This window comes from Grampus griseus, assembly GCF_964374135.1.
Source record: "Grampus griseus genome assembly, chromosome: 19".
NCBI lineage: Eukaryota > Metazoa > Chordata > Mammalia > Artiodactyla > Delphinidae > Grampus > Grampus griseus.
The window spans coordinates 12,838,881-12,855,383 of record NC_139013.1 but is presented as its reverse complement, the minus strand read 5'-3'; the positions used below and the strand labels follow the sequence as shown (position 1 = coordinate 12,855,383).

Genomic DNA, 16,503 nt, shown 5'->3' with positions numbered 1-16,503 from the left:
CTTTCCAGGTTCACACCCCCAATTCCCTGCTGTGTGACTTTAATCAGGTGACTTCCTCTCTTTGTGCCTCAGTGTGTTCATCTGTAAAACAAGGATGATAGCACCTGCCTCACAGGATTATTGTGAGGATTAGATGAGATAATACACTGTAACATGCTTAGAGTAGTTGCTGACAGAGTAAACACTATACAAACGTTAGCTGCTATTAGCGTTAAATTATCGTTTTCTCTGGCTTTTTCTCAGCCACCAGCAGGTCTGAGTATCAGGAAATTTTCCCACGTACATGCACATACACACACACAATGGTAAACTATATCCATGCCACTCTCCAAATGCAGGGTCATATCACGTCAGGAAACTCTTTTGGATCCTTTACTGATATGTGGAAACTTCCCTTTTCCGACCACTTGACTCATCCTGAAAGGGGATGCCTCCAGGTCTGAGACCACCACCTACCACCCATGCCATGGTTCTTTCGAGCCCTTACCCAAACACGATGTTCCTGACCTTGTCCCTACCCCCCAGCCTGGGGGGCACCTGGTCCCTGCCATAACCGCCACTGAAATCCATACAAGGCAGTGTTCCAGGCCTCCAGCTGGCTCAGAACAAGCCCAGTCACTCCACATCTCTCTCCCCAGCCTGTGGGACCCCCACTCACCTCTCTTCAGGGAATCAGGGCCTGGGCCAGTACCTGCAAAGGAACAAAACCACACCGTTAACATTCTTCTGGCTCCTCTCCGGAGACCTGCCGCAGAGACCATCTCAGCCAAGGAAGTCCCTGGTGTGATCACTCTCTCAGCTCTCCTGCTGCAGATTCTGCATAGTCTCAGGTGGACCCAGGAAGTCATCTCTGGAAACCAAGGAGTCTGGGCCTAAGACTGTTCACCCTCCAAAACCCAAGAGTCTAGGACTTTTGTCCTTTGTCCTCTGGGGGCTCAAGAGGCTAAGAACCCCACCCTCCCCTTCCCTCAGATTCAAGAGTCCAGGTCTCAGTTCCTGCCTTTCTCAAGACACAGGACTCTGGCCCCCCAGCCCTCTTCTCCTTCAAACCCAGGATTCTAGGCTCCCAGCCTCCTCCTTCCAGAATCCACATCCCAGTCCCCCAACTTCAAAGACCTGAACAGTACCAGGAGCTGGGGGAGGACCAGAGATTCTCATCTTCACCATCACACCACTGTCACACCAACATGTGTGGACATGCCAAAACCCACATGGGCCCACAACCCACGACTCTCCATCTGGATTTCCATGGACACAGCAGCATGATCTGTGTGCCCCCCGCCCTCAACAGACTCTTGGTCCAGGATGTGGGCACACTTGTATCCATGGATCCCAGCATACCACAGGTCATGCCACATGGGCCCCAATTCACTGGGCCCATAAGTGGGGTCAGCCTTGTGTCAAGGACACAGGCACATGTGCGCATATCATCCTGAATATATGTATTTGAACATACACAACCCCACCCCCCAGAGACCAACGTGAACACAAAAATGGACTCACAGTATAGACACATACCCTCAAGGTTGACACACCAATGCACAACCACACATACCATATTGCCTTTTCCCTTGTACACTCACACACAGATGCACACACACAAGAGTGAAACCCACGTGTCCCCAGGTGCGTGCACCTATAACCGATCTACCCTTGCACACTCACCAACACACAGGGGCACACACATACAACAGATGCTCACGTGCACAGATACACAGGTGCATGCTCTTAAATGCCCAAACACACTCATGCAACTTCACATATCCCCATGATGCATGGTCACATACATTACCACACCAACAGATGCACGAATGCACACACTCGCGAATACACACCTCACACACATACACAGAACCACAACATGCACAGATGCTTACAAGGCTGATACACACTCAAACAAGCACACAGGTACAGAAAGACCCACCTCTGCACAGACACTCCCAGGTGCTCACTCATAACAGACGTGCTCGCACAACTGCCCTGTGAGGGATTTACACACTTACAAATACACACAAAATATTGAACCACAGTGGCACAGTCAACAGATAAGCAGAGAACCCCACTCACACACAGTCATGGACACACATGCCTCCCAGACCTGAGGCACCCCCGCCCCACCTACTGTCCAGGCCAAAGAAATCCTAACATCCCTCCCTCCCAGCACAACCCCTCCCCAGCCAGGTCAGAGTTCAGCAGGTCGAATCTCAGAGGGTTGAGGGCCTGAGTCGTAGAGCGTTGGTCCAAGGCAATCCTCCCACCAGCAGCCTAAAGGTCCCTCAGCCTGGCTATCTGGATGCAGGCAACTCCGGCCCCATCTGCGGAGATCTGGCCGGTGAGGGAGTGGGGTGGGATGGGTGTGGGAAAGGGCCGGGTCTGCATCCCTCCCCTAGGGCCCATCTGTCCATCCCTCGGCCTCTCATCCCTCCATCTGTCCACCTACCGGCTGCCCATCCCCCCCCACCCAGCCACCAGGAAGGGGAAGACATGGCCGTCTCCCCCAAGGACCGCCGAGGACCACCACCCCCCCGGAGTTGACATGGACCGAGGAAGCGGCAAACTCCCCTCCCCCAAACCCACACAGAGGCCTGGTCCCACGAGGCGCTGAGCCCCAGGCCCCGCCGGGAACCTGACATGGACGCACAGACACACACCCTCGGAGACATACAACCCGCAGACACACACACACACGCACAAATGGACACCCAAGCGGGCACACCCGGTTACACAGATCCTGGGATGGACATCCAACCCGGACACAAACACCCAACGCAGCTAGCCGCGCGAAGACACTAGCTGCGGGGGGGTAGGGTGGGGGACCCACACCTGGGCACACAACCCACGCACACACACCTGCACACAGCCCCTCCGATGGGCGCGCGACAGCCCCCCAGACACACAGCAGGAGGGGCAGCCACCCGGGGGGACACACACGCACGGCAGGACACAGCACCTCGGCTCGACACCCGGCACACACCCGGATGGCCACACAAGCAGGGCGCCGCACACGCCGGCGCCGGGCACACAGAGGGCCGCGCGAGCGCACGCCGGGCCCGCCGCAGCGCCGCGGACACACACTCACACGCTCGCACGCTCACACCGGCGCTCACACCGGCGCCCCCGCCCGCCGCCTCCCTGGCCGCTGCGGGCCGCGCTCACCCAGTCAAGGGGGGGCCCCGGGCCCGGCCCCGCCGCCGCTGCCTCGCTCCGCGCCATGGTGGGGGGAGGGCCGGGGGAGGGGGCGCGGTGCCGCGGGGCCGCCTCCCTCCCGCCTCCCGCCCTCCCTCCCGAGCCGCCGCCGAGCTCCGCCCTCCGCACCGCCCGCCGCCGGAGCCCCGCCGCCGCCACCACCGCAAGCGGGGAGGGGACGCCGGCCGGAGGGGCCGGGCGGGGCGGCTACACGCCCCCACCCCCCGCCCCTGGGCCAGCTGCAGACCCCTCTCCCCTGCGGAGCTGCCGGCCCGCCCCCAACCCCTCCCCAGCCCCACCTCCAGCCCTGCCGGCTTCCCGGGAGACCACCAGACCACGCCCCGACTGGCATGGGGAACCCTTGAAGCCCCAGTGGAGACCTCGGATCGTGTCCCAATGCCCAGGGGGACTCCAGATCATGCCTTACCTCCTTTGAGAACCCAGACCATGTTCCTCAGCCACCCAGGACCACAAATCATGTCCTGCTCTCCTTGGTGACCTCAGACTCTGCCCCAAACCCATCAGGGACCTTAGTCTGTACCCCCAAATCTAAGGGGACCCCAGACCACATCCCAGCATCCAAGGGGATCCACAGCACCCCCATCAGGGACCGTAAGTCATACCCCAACATTCAGGTGGACCCCAGACAACACCCCATCACTCAGGGCCCCCAGATCACACCCCAACATCCAGAGAGGATTCAGACTATATGTCAACATCCAGGGAGACCCCAGATCGCGCCTTACTCCCTTTGGAGACCCAAACCATGTTCTACAGCCACTCAGGACCACAAACCATATCCCACTCCTTCCTGGGGACCCTCTATGTCCTTCTAACCTCTCGACCTCAAACCATTCCCTGCCCCCCAATAGGAACTCCAGACCACGTCTAACATCTAGGAGGCCCAAATATGTCTCTTACCCACATGGGAGACCCTAAACGTTCCTGATTACCCCCATTAGATCCCAGACCATCCTCCCCTCCAAGGCACCCCTTGGTTTACAGAATGCCCAATTTGCCCCAGATTCTTGATCTTCCTCCCCACCGGTGCTGCCCTCCTGAGGACCCAGCCTCCTCCCCATTCCTATTCTCTCTCTTGAACCCTGAAGACCTTTCCCCCTCCCTGTGACTTCTGTGGAGTCCAGAATGCCTTGTTCCTTCCTTGTTCAGACCTCTTTGCCCAACTCCTATCAAATAGCTGACCCCCAGCCCTTCTCCCACTGAGTATCTCAGGCCACTTTCCACCTCTTTTTGAGATATTCACTGGCCCCTAAACCCAGCAAGTCCTCCCCTCAAAATCTGTCTTATTGCAATTCCCCAGCTTCCTGGTGGCGCAAATCCCTCCCATTTTGAATCCCATTTGGATTCCAAGGTCTTCCCCTAAACCCCTTCCCTAAATTCTTCCCAGCCACATCATCACATGGAGCTTGCCCTGCCCCCCAGATCAAGGGCATCTCTGCAGAGCTTCCCTCTAGTGAACCTCCCTCTAGTGAAGCTCCAGTGAACCACTCACAACCATTAGATGCCCCTGGGGACACTCACAATCCCACCTCCCACCCCCTAGTCTTTAAATTTCACCATCACCATCACCATTACCACCACCACCCAGGCACCATCCCCACCTCTCACCCTGGTATTTGGTGCTCCCTGCCAGGATGTGGAGGACCAGGGCTGGGAGGACAGATGTGGGAGAATAATAACAGCAACAGCAAAAGTGGACACGTGTCAAACACTACTATGTACCAGGAGTGGATCTAAGGGCTTCACATATATGACTCCATTCACTCTTCACAGCAGCCAGATGAGGAAGTCGCATTATTATCCCCATTTTACAGATGAAGAAAATTGAGCCACAGAGAGGTTTAGTCACTTGCCTAAGGTCACACAGATGGTAAATGTCAGAACAAGGTGGAGGCGAAGGGGAAAGAGGGTGAGGGCAGGCCTGGGATGGACGGGAGTGGAAGGGGGCAGGGTGGTGAGAAGTTAATAATAAGAGAGACAAAGGTATACAGAGATGGAGAAACAAAGAGCCTGAGCCCAGGCAAAGACAGCCTCACTCACAGAGCATATCTGGCCCTGTGAGCTCTGGCCCCTGCCCACCTCTTGACATCATCCCTGACCACGTTTGTCTTTTAGCCTCAATAATGAATTTTCTCTTCCTCCAACATACCACCTCAATTCCAGCCCCTTGGCCTTTGCACTGTTTTCCCCTTCCATGGCTGATCCCATCTTTTCATTCAATTCTTAATTCAAATGTAATCTCTTCAGAGATCTCTTTCCCATGACCAATTTACATCCCCACCACCACCAATTCTCCTGATGTCTGCAGATTACTTTGAAATACTTTAAAAATAAAAATGGATTCATGGATGGATAGATGGATGGCTCTGTGATAAAGCAAGCACAGTCAAAACGTTAATGGTAGGGAATTCCCTGCCAGTCCAGTGGTTAAGACTCCAAGCTTCCAATGCAGGGGGCACAGGTTCAATCCCCGGTCAGGGAACTAAGATCCCACATGGCACATGGCGCAGCCAAAAAGAAAAGTTAATGGTAGAATATAGGTGATGGATATATGGGTGTTCACTGTAAAATTATTTCAACTTTGCTGTATGTTTGAAATTCTTCATGATAAATGTTGGTGGGGAAAAAACCAGAGGACTCTTCTAGAGACTAAAGAGGCGGCAAAAAAACCACAAAACTCAGATGGGTCCCACCATTTTTATCATCCCATCACCTCATTTTATTTCCTTCATAGCCCTATCACTCTTGCTAATACTTGCTAATACTCTTGTTCGCTTGTTGTTTACCTATTTATCATTTACTTATTCATTTATTGCTTATTGTCTAGTCATTGAAATGTAAGCCACCTGAAGGAGGTGGCATGGGCACCAATTTTCTCCCGTGTCCAGAGTAGTAATTGGCACCCAGTAGGTGTTCGGTAAACATGTGTTCTTGAACTCCTCTTAAGAGAGCGTCTGGAAGCTAGATCTGCTGCAGACTCACTGGAGAGCCCACACTCAGGAATACACAGGATCTCCCAGCCTGGGGTCCCTGCAAAGGGAAGGATATACCCCAGAGGCAGGGGAATGCCCCATGAGGTCAGGGAATGTGAGATGGCCTGAAAAACAGGGCAACAGGTGGAAGCTGATAGTATGATTAATTCCCTGGGGCCCTAATTCCTGACCTAGACCAGCTAATAGAGATCCAATCTAATTCTTCAACAACTTAGGCCCTGCCCCCAAGCATAGGCTCCACCCTCTGTCTCTAAGGCCCCACCCCACAGCAAAATCTCTCCCCTATCTGACCTAAATAAATAACACCCCTCGGGACATCTCTGGTGGGCCAGTGGTTAAGAATCCCCCTTCCAATGCTTGGGACACGGTTTCTATCCCTGGTCGGGGAATTAAGATCTCACATGCTGCGGGGCAACTAAGCCCACACGCCACAACTAGAGAGCCCATGTGCCACAACTACAGAGCCCACGCGGCCAGAGCCCACGGGGCCACAACTAGAGAGAAGCCCACGCACCACCCCCCGCAAGGAAAGATTCCACATGCCGCAACTAAGACCCGAGGCAGCCAAAAATAAATAAATAAATACTTTAAATAACACCCCTCAAGCCTAGGTCTCACCCTCACAGCCCAAGCCCCACCCCTTTACCTTAGTCACCACCCTAAAATTTATAACATTCATACTTCTTCAGCCTGGGCCCTGCCCCCACCTAAGCCCCACCCCTCCACCTTAGGCTCCACTCCAAAAGCGTCAAGCTTTCAGCCTAAGCACTGGCCCTTCAAGCCTAACTTGGGTACCCCATTCTCAGCTCCGACCTAACGTCCAGTCTTCACCTGTTCAACATAAGCCCTGCTCACATTCAAGGTTAGCAGGGAGAAGTGCCCCAGGAAAAGCCTAGGGAGCCTGGATTTGTGGGAACCTAGAGAGGAGGTTGGTGGAAAGAGAGGAGGTGGCTCCCAGTTTGTACCGCCCCTCAAAGGCCTGGCCCCAAACCAAAAGCAACGCCCCATTGAGCCCACTTTGCATTGTACAGCGGTATTCTGTTCTGACCTCTTTGATTGGTCCCTCCACAAGCCCTCTACTCAAACCTACTCTGCATTGGACTGCCCCTCAGAGTCACCCTCTCTGATTGGTCCCTGCTTTCCAAACTCCTTGCTCCTGATTGGGCAAGTCCTTGCACATGCCTCTTTCTGATTGGATCGTTTGCAATCATGAACCTGGAGGCAGACAGTTTAACCGTGGTGTGGGGGGTAGTGGGAGGAGAAAGAGGAGGTAGAGGAAGAGGAGCGGGTTCCCTGAATCCCCTGCCTAAGAGAGGGAGTGGCCGTGGACCACAGGATAGCTTTGGGTTAAAGTTCTAACTGTACAGACCACTAGCTGTGTGGCTTTGAGCAACTATTTTTGACTTCTGTGCCTCAGTTTCTTCATTTGTAAATTGGGATAAAACTGGTACCTTCTTCACGGGTTACTGTAGGAATTAAATTAGTTAATACCTGTAAAGTGCTTATAGAAGTACCTGGCACATAGGAAGCCCTCAATCAGAGTTGGCTATTATTATCCATTTGATCATGTAAGTTCATGACCTTGGACAAGTCCTTTTGCCTCTCTGATCCCTGCAGACCAGGAGTTGCTGACCTCTTCATTGAATGACCCGTCCTATCTCCTCATCTCTAGCCTTTAGGAACTGAGGCTGTGCAGAGGGATGTGTAGAGACATCCCTAGCACGAGAAATGGGATAGGGGCACCAGCATGGGTGAAAGAGAGGAGAGGCGCTCAACCCAACCCTCTCCCCACAGAAAACTGAGGGCAGTGGGGATCTCTCTATAGTCCAGTGTAGAGCGATTCTATCCTGAATCCCTCATGCAAAGGGCTTGTCCTGACTGGGGACAAGGGGCAAGGGATGGGACAGAGTGGGGTGATGAGGACATGTTAAGGCTGGGAAGGAAGGGGAAGGGTTGGAGCTGGGCTTGTGGACCCTCCCCCAGGAATGACAGGGCCGGGGGAGGGGCAGCCAGGGCCCAAGGTCACTCTGTCCTTGTTACCATGGCAACAGCCACCTCTCAACTGGGAACCTGGAAAAGGGTGGGAGGAGGGAGTTCCCAGGTCCCTGAATCTAGGGACAGAGAGAGGAACAATCAGAGACCTGGAGGAGAGGCAGAGAGAGACAGTGATTCAACTCTGTGAAAACCTGCCCATCTCAGAATCCTCAGAGCCTGGTACACTGTGGGTGCTCAATGAATGTCCCTCAGAAACAGAAAGCCTGAGAGAGTCAAGTACCCAGAGATGACAGAGAAAGAAAGAAGAATCTCCAGACAGGGGCAGGCAGTGTCCCTTTCCTGCCTCCTCAACCTCATACTCCTCGGGGTTCCACTGAGAGTCCTGGATCCTCTTAATCTTTCCCAGACCTGGGCCCTCAGGCCTACCCAACTGCACAAACCACCCACCCCCAGCAACTCCCCAGCCCCTGAAGCTGTTCTATTTCACTTTTATAGCAACTTCAACAACTTTTCTGCCTTTAAAATCTTCCTGCCTGGGGGCTTACTGAGAAAATTAGCATAGGTACCAGCTAACGCCTGCTAGGGTGGGAAGGTGAGAGGTGGGGAGACAGGCACTCGGCCTTCTTTACTCTCAGGGACGCAGGTGTCCTTGTCCCCCTTGGGAGTGGCCCCTCCACAGATTCAGATATCCCCCCAATCCCTCTAGGAGACCAGGCCTCCCTCATTTCTCCCTAGGAAATCCTGCAGGCCCCTCCCTTTCTTTCAGAGGAACAGGTACTGAATCCTCCTCTACTACCAGGCCTCAGCAGGCGTCCACTGGATCTGCCTGCCCTCTACTGGCCTAAGGCTGGTACTGCAGGACTGCCACCTACAGCCCACAGTGAGGAACAGAAACTGAGCCAGAACTGAGGGTCTCTGAGTTCTTGTATTTTAATTTCTTTAAGGTCTCAGATGTTCAGGTCCTAGGGGGCCTGAGTTCAGGTCCCCCACCCAGAGGTCAGCGAAAGAAAGACAACTTCTCCTGGAGCCAGGCCTCTGTGAGGTCATCAGTGGTGCGGATTTCAAACACCTGGGCAGAGAGAGGGCTCAGTATTATAATCCACTCAGGAACCGAAAAGAGTGAGGGCCCTGACCCCCTCCTCCTTCAGACCCAGGAACCCAGATCCCCAGCCCCCTCATGACACAGACCAGGAGTCCAGACTCTCCCTCTCACACTCGGGAGCCTCAGCCCCAGGCCCAGACCTTTGTGAGCTCTGCCGTCTGCACCAGCCTGTTCTTGCTTCCTGCGTACATCATCTGTTGTTCAGGCTTGCAGCCTGTGTGGAAAAGAGAAGGAGGAAGCATAACTGGGGGATGCCAGAGTGTTCTCTAAGGCCCTAGTAATGTCCTGCAGACCCTGGAGTTTTCTAAGAGTCCCAGGAACTGTTCTAAGGAGGACCCTGGAGGCTATAGTCAGAGTCCCCAGGTTTGTTCGGGGGCTTGAAGTTATTTTAGGGTCCCTGGAGTTGGTTTGGGGCCAGACAGGGGTTTCTAGGTAAAAGGAAGAAGTGAGTTTGCTTATACGCCTCAGGACTAAGGAGGATGGGGGCTCTGTGCCTCCACCTCCACCCAATGCCCTCTCAGGACTCACACCACACACACCACACTCTCACACAGGCACCTACACACATGCACACAGTCACACAATCACCAGTCACAGGCATGCACACACACTTGCACTCAAACACACACACTTACACACCCTCACACAGAATCTAAGACCACTTTCTCAGGATGAGTAGAGCTGTGTCTCACCCACAGGGCTGGAGAAGATGAAACACAAGGGGTAGGACACTCGGCCATCGGCGTGCGTGTACTTGTAGCTGTAGACCACGAACCTACAGCAGCAAGAGGGAATCCAAACTCAAGACTTGGCCTGGAGCCCAGGCCCAGTGCCCATTACCTGAGACCACAACCTTGAAATCTTGACTGAGTCTGAGAACCTAGGGTTAACAACTGAGACGCAGGGTACTAGCCTCAAACACAATAAATGATTTAAAAAATAATAATAAAAATGGATAAATAATAAGAACCTGCTGTATTAAAATTAATTAATTAATTAATTTTTTAAAAAAAGATAACATAGAACTATACATACAGTGTATAAATGTCAGTTTCCCAGTTTTGATACTGTACTGTAGTTAGGTAAGATGTAACCATTGGGGGAAACTGGATAAGGGGTACTATATTTGCAACTCTCTGTGAATCTATAATAATTTCAAAATTAAAAGTCTTTTTAATAATTAAAATAATAATAATAATAGTAAATGCTAAATAGAACTACCATGTGATCCAGCAATTCCACTGCTGGGTATTTATCAAAGAAAATGAAAACAATAATTTGAAAAGATATATGCACCCCCATATTTATTGCAGCATTATTTATAATAGCCAAGATATGGAAAAAACCTAAGTACCCATTGATGGATGAATGGATAAAGAAGATGCAGTACACACACACACACACACACACACACACACACACACACACACACACACGCAATGGAATACTATTCAGCCATAAAAAAGAACGAAATCTTGCCATATGCAACATGGATGGATGTTGAGGGTATTACGCTAAGTGAAATAAGTCAGAGAAGGATAAATGTCTTATGATCTCACTTATATGTGGAATTTAAAAAATAAAAACAAAGAAACAAGCCACCAAGTTCATAAATACAGAGAACAGATTAGTGGGTGCCAAAGGTGGGGGTGGGCGAAATGGGTGAAGGGAGTCAAAACGTACAAATTTCCAGTTATTTGATTTCCCATTATTTATTTTAAATAAGTCCTAGGGATATGACGTACAGCATGGTAAGTATAGTTAACAGTGCAGTATTGTATATTTGAAAGTTGCTAAAAGAGTAGATATTAAAAGTCCTCATCGTAAGAAAAAAATTTTTTTAAACTATGTATGATGACAGATGTTAACTAGATTATGGTGGTGAACAGTTTGTAATACAGTATATACAAATATACAGTATATACAAATATACAAATATATTTGTATATATACAAATATATACATATATATATGTATATATGTATATATATATACAATACATACAATACAGTATATACAAATATCAAATCATTATGTTGTACACCTGAAACTAATATAATATGTCAAATATATCTCAATAAAAAATTTTTTTAAGAAAAAGTGGCTTAGGGACTTCCCTGGCGGTCCAGTGGTTAAGACTCTGCCCTTCCACTGCAGGGGCGCAGGTTCCATCCCTGGTCAGGGAACTAAGATCTCACATGCCGAGTGGTGCGGCCAAAATAAATAAATAAATAAGTGCTTATTTGATTCACAACAACCCTATGATGTAGGTACTATTATTATCCCCATACTACAGATGGAAAAATTGAGGCCCAGAGAGGTGAAGTCACTTGCCCAAGTTTCTATGGATAGATTTGAACCCAGGAAGTTGGCTGGTAGAGTATAAGTGCTCAACCACTATGTTTTACTATACAGAGAACTAGAATCAGGGGCTGAGACTACAGCCAGCTACATAATTTCCCAAGCCCAGCACAAAATGAAAATGCAGGGCCCCTTTTTATAAACACAGGAGAAAGGCTTTTTTCCTTTCTTCTGCAGTCTCTCTTCAGATTGATCTTTTAAAATTTCCTATTTAAAATCACGCTCTCTTGGGCATGGGGACACTCACAGAGGGAATGGAAATGCTCAAAGGCACACCCTGGAACTTGTCATGCAGGGGGTGAGTACCGACCCTGACCCTGACACTCCCTGAACCTGTAATCGGGTCCCCTGCCTAGGACAGAGGGCAGCAGCCATTGCTGGGCAATGCAGGGAATGGGTAGCTGAGAACCCATCCAGGCTGGAGATATGAGCTGAGGGAGGCTCCAAGCCCCCAGCGCATGCTCCATTGTTCCATCACACTTCACACAAAACACAGATTCAAAGATATAACTATAAAGAATTTCAAGACAGCAGGCAGTCGTAGAGCATCAAGCCCTGCATTCAAGGCTCCCTTCTGGGTACGGGGCCCTGTGTGACTGCACTTGTCAGACGCCCAGGATGCTGGTCCTGGCTGAGATCTAGAGCCTGAGATCTCAACTCTGAGGCTCAGAGTTGTAGGGCACCCAAAAAATCAGTTGAGATGAAAAATCTAAAGAGACCAGTTTTCACAGAAGTGTCGAAAAGCTCCTCCACACACAAAAGCACCAGGCTCCTCTGGCTTCACACAGGATTCTCCCCAATCATTAAAGGTCAAATAAATCCTTTGCTACTCAAAGTATGCCCAAATATTGAAAAATAAGGAAATTTTAACTTTTTTTTTAAATGAAGCAAGTGCAATGTTGAGACCAAAACCTGACATGGTTTGTACAAAAAAAAAAAAAGCAAACTCTAACATTACATATGACTATTAGTGTAAAATTCTGCAATAAAATTTTGGTAAACAAACCAAAAGTCCTAGGACAGGAACATTTGACTTCAGAGACATAGATCCCGAGCCCATGAATAGGACTGGAACCCAAACAGTCCCTCAGTCTGTATCCCTATCGTCACCCCTCTCCCCATGGCCTGACCGTCCCCTTCCTTCCCCCAGCATACCTGGGCTGTCTCTCTGGCAACTCCATTTTTAGTTCCTCTGGAGAAATATTCTGGGGATGAGGGGAGAGAAAAAAAAAGACTGCCATTAAATGAACACTTACTGTGTGCCAAGGCACTTGTCCAAGAAATACACATACATGGATTAACTCATTGACCTCTCCCAAATCCCAGAGGGGTTGGTCTTATTGTTATCCCCATTTTACAGATGAGCAAACTGAAGCCCAGAGGTGTTAAGACACTTTTCTTCTAAACCCCCTACAAGGATTAAATCATTGAATCCACAGACAACTCTAAGAGGTAGGGACTGCTATCACCGTTTCACAGATGAGGAAAGAGAGACCCATACAGGTGAAGTCTCTCACCTAGGGTCACAGCTAAGTTGGGACTTGACCTCCGGGTCTTTCTGGCCCCCCATGCCAGGCTCTTAGCATCAGTCACAGTCGCTTGGGTCTCCCAGTCCCACCCTGCCCTTCTTGGAGGTCCCATCCCCCGATCCCCTCACCTGAAATTCTTCCTCCAGCACCACCATCTGCCGGTCTTTGTCCACCTTCACTGAGGAGGGAGGGCACATGGGGGTTAGAGGCCCCTCCCATCTGCCCCCACGCTTGTCCCCATACCCCATCCTTCCAGGAGGGAAGATGACACTCACTTATTATGGCCGCATTGTCCGTCTCTTTTCGGAAGCGAAATTTCCTCAGCTTTTCCTTTAGCTCTGGGTCCACCTCGCACACCACCAGGGAGTCAGACTGTCAGAGGAGCCCAGCAAGAGCTGAGTCGCCTGGCCTCAGCCCTGCCCCCTTCCCCAAGCCTCAGTTTTTCCATCTACTAATGAGGAGGAAGACCCAATAGCCCATAGATTGCCTTTGTGAACATTAGGAAAAGGCTCCTTTCCCTCAGGGCAGATGCTGCCCCTTTGCAGAGCAGAGGCTGGACTCGAGCCCTCTCAGCAGGTGCCCTTGGGTAACGCCCAGGGTGGCCCAGGGATCTGCTTGCCTGGGCTAAACCCGGAACCACAGTCTCTTTTCCCCCAGCCTTGACCTCCCTTCCACAGCCTGCCCTTCACCCTGGTGTCCTCCTAGCCCCAGCCCCACTCCAGCCCCTAGCCCTTTCCATACGACCCTGGCCCCAACCATGACTTTTCTGTCCACAGGCCTCTTCTTTTCTGGGTTCCGCTGTCCTCTAGGGGTGGGGACCAGGGCTACAGGGGGCAGGGTGTGGGGTAGGGGAAAGGTTTCATCTAACACCACATCCTGTTTATGCCCATTCTGGGACAACTGTCACAGATGACTCCTCCCCCTCTTTCCTTCCCCTCATCTGCTGGGACCTTCCAGGCTTTGCAGTCACCCAGACCAGGTTCGAATGCTGCCTTACTGTGTGGCCCTAGCTAAGTAACTTCACGCCTCTGATTCAGGATTGTTATGAGGATAAAATAGTTTCACATATCTCCCAGCATGGTGGACACACTCAATACACAGTAGGTAATGATGAGCTTTATTATTTTTTTAATTTTTATTGGAGTATAGTTGATTTACAATGTTGTGTCAGTTTCAGGTGTATAGCAAACATATGCATATACATATATCCACTCTTTTTTAGATTCTTTTCCCATATAGGTCATTACAGAGTATTGAATAGAGTTCCCTGTGCTTTACAGTAGATCCTTATTACTTATCTATTTTATGTATAGTAGTGTATATATGTCAATCCCAATTTCCCAGTTTATCCCTTCCCCTCCTTTTGCTCACTGGTAACCCTGTTTGTTTTCTACATCTGTGACTCTATTTCTGTTTTGTAAATAAGGTCATTTGTACCATTGTTTTTAGATTCCACCTATAAGTGACATATATTTGTCTTTCTCTGTCTGACTTACTTCACTCAGTATGACAATCTGTAGGTCCATCCATGTTGCTGCAAATGACATTATTTTGTTATTTTTTATGGCTGAGTAATATTCCGTTGTATGTATGTACCACATCTTCTTTACCCACTTGTCTGTCAATGGACATGAGGTTGCTTCAATGACTTGGCTATTGTAAATAGTGCTGCAATGAACATTAGGGTGCATGTATCTTTTTTTTTAAATAAATTTATTTATTTGAGGCTGCGTTGGGTCTTCATTGCTGTGCACGGGCTTTCTCTAGTTGCAGCGAGTGGGGGTTACTCTTCGTTGCAGTGCGTGGGCTTCTCACTGCGGTGGCTTCTCTTGTTGCAGAGCACAGGCTCTAGGCACGTGGGCTTCAGTAGTTGTGGCACGTGGGCTCAGTAGTTGTGGCACACAGTCTTAGTTGCTCTGTGGCATGTGGGATCTTCCCAGACCAGGGCTCAAACCTGTGTCCCTTGCATTGGCAAGCGAATTCTTAACCACTGCACCACCAGGGAAGTCCCTGGGGTGCATGTATCTTTTTGAATTATGTTTTTCTTCGGATATATGCGCAGGGATTGCTGGATCATATGGTAGTTCTATATTTAGTTTTTTAAGGAACCTCCATACTGTTCTCCATAATGGTTGTACCAATTTACATTCCCACCAACAGTGTAGGAGGGTTCCCTTTTCTCCACACCCTCTCTAGCATTTATTATCTGTAGATTTTTTGATAATGGAATAATGAGCTCTTTAGCTCCTCCTCCAGGAAGACTTCCTGGATTCCCACCCACCCAATCTGGAATATTTTAATTCCAGAGCTGAAAGGGGGAACTTAGAGATGTTTGCTGGTCAAACTGCCACTTATTAGGTTGATGGGGAAATGGAGAATAGAGAAAAGACTCCACAGCACCCAAGTAATGATGAATTTTTTCCTGTAATTATTCAACCTCATGGGCCTTATAATGGTGCTACAACAATGGTGTTCCATCCTATCAGACCAATACCTCCTTTTTTATTAAGAGCATTTTGTATTGCCCCCCCCGCCAAGTTCCCATCCTGAAATGAAATTCCTAGATAACGCAACATAGTTATACACATAAGTTCTCCCCCAAATCAATATAATGTCCTAATTGTCATATAAAGGAGAAATAAAAGGGAAGTGATTGATCAGAAACCTGTGCATTTCTGTGAGAAAATATAAGCAAACAATAGAGAATTGTTAAAGGATCCAGCCCCACGATGTCTGGCCCACTGTACTGACTTCCCTCCATAGCAGTGGGCAGATCCCACCCTCTCTCACCTCTTCAAGGGCATTGCTGCAGCTGCTCTCCTCCCTGCATCATCAATGTCTTCACCTCTACTGAATCTTTCCCTCAGCGTACACGCCGTGTTATGTCTTCCATCTTAAAAACTAAAAACCCTGTCTCCCGTCGAGCCACTGCCCATTCATTTCCTTCCCTTTTCAGCAAGACTTCTTGAAAGAACTGTCCACACTCACTGCCTCCAATTTCTCCTCCCATTTCACTCTTCAACTCTCTCCCAGCAGACTCACTCCTGTCTCTCTCCAATGACATACACTTGTCGGGGCCACCAAGGACATCTGTGGTGCTGGACCTAATGGTCAATTCTCAGTCTTCATCTGCTGTGCCCTGTCAGCCACATCTGACACCATCCATCACTCCCCATGCCCAAAACACTTTCTTCACTTGGCTTCCAGGACACCACCCTGGCCTGGTTTTCCTCTGGTTCTTCTGGCTGTGCCTGCTCAGACCTTCTTTTTTTTTTTTTTTTTTTTTTTTGCGGTATGCGGGCCTCTCACTGCTATG

At 49.9% G+C, this 16,503-nt stretch overlaps 1 protein-coding gene across 2 annotated transcripts; it reads right to left on the bottom strand.

Moving 5' to 3' along the window:
• Positions 1–9,110: 9,110 nt before the first annotated feature.
• On the bottom strand, positions 9,111–16,072 carry GMFG (glia maturation factor gamma). 2 transcript variants are annotated; one of them, XM_082676861.1, is made up of 7 exons: positions 15,978–16,072; positions 13,463–13,559; positions 13,316–13,365; positions 12,814–12,863; positions 9,990–10,072; positions 9,438–9,511; positions 9,111–9,264 (listed from the first exon to the last, which is right to left on the bottom strand). In XM_082676861.1, coding segments are annotated over exons 2-7 (330 nt in total). In that variant the 5' UTR covers positions 13,464–13,559; positions 15,978–16,072; the 3' UTR covers positions 9,111–9,192. The 2 variants fall into 2 exon arrangements, with proteins under 2 accessions (XP_082532987.1, XP_082532986.1); XM_082676860.1 differs by lacking the exon at positions 15,978–16,072 and adding an exon at positions 13,944–14,024.
• Positions 16,073–16,503: the final 431 nt, after the last annotated feature.

Excerpts from the sequence above, each read along its gene's own strand:
- GMFG (XM_082676860.1), bottom strand. Across the intron at positions 12,864-13,315 it reads TGCTGGAGGAAGAATTTCAG|AATATTTCTCCAGAGGAACT; the intron begins GTGAGGGGATCG and ends CCTCATCCCCAG. Across the intron at positions 9,512-9,989 it reads CATCTTCTCCAGCCCTGTGG|GCTGCAAGCCTGAACAACAG; the intron begins GTGAGACACAGC and ends TTTTCCACACAG.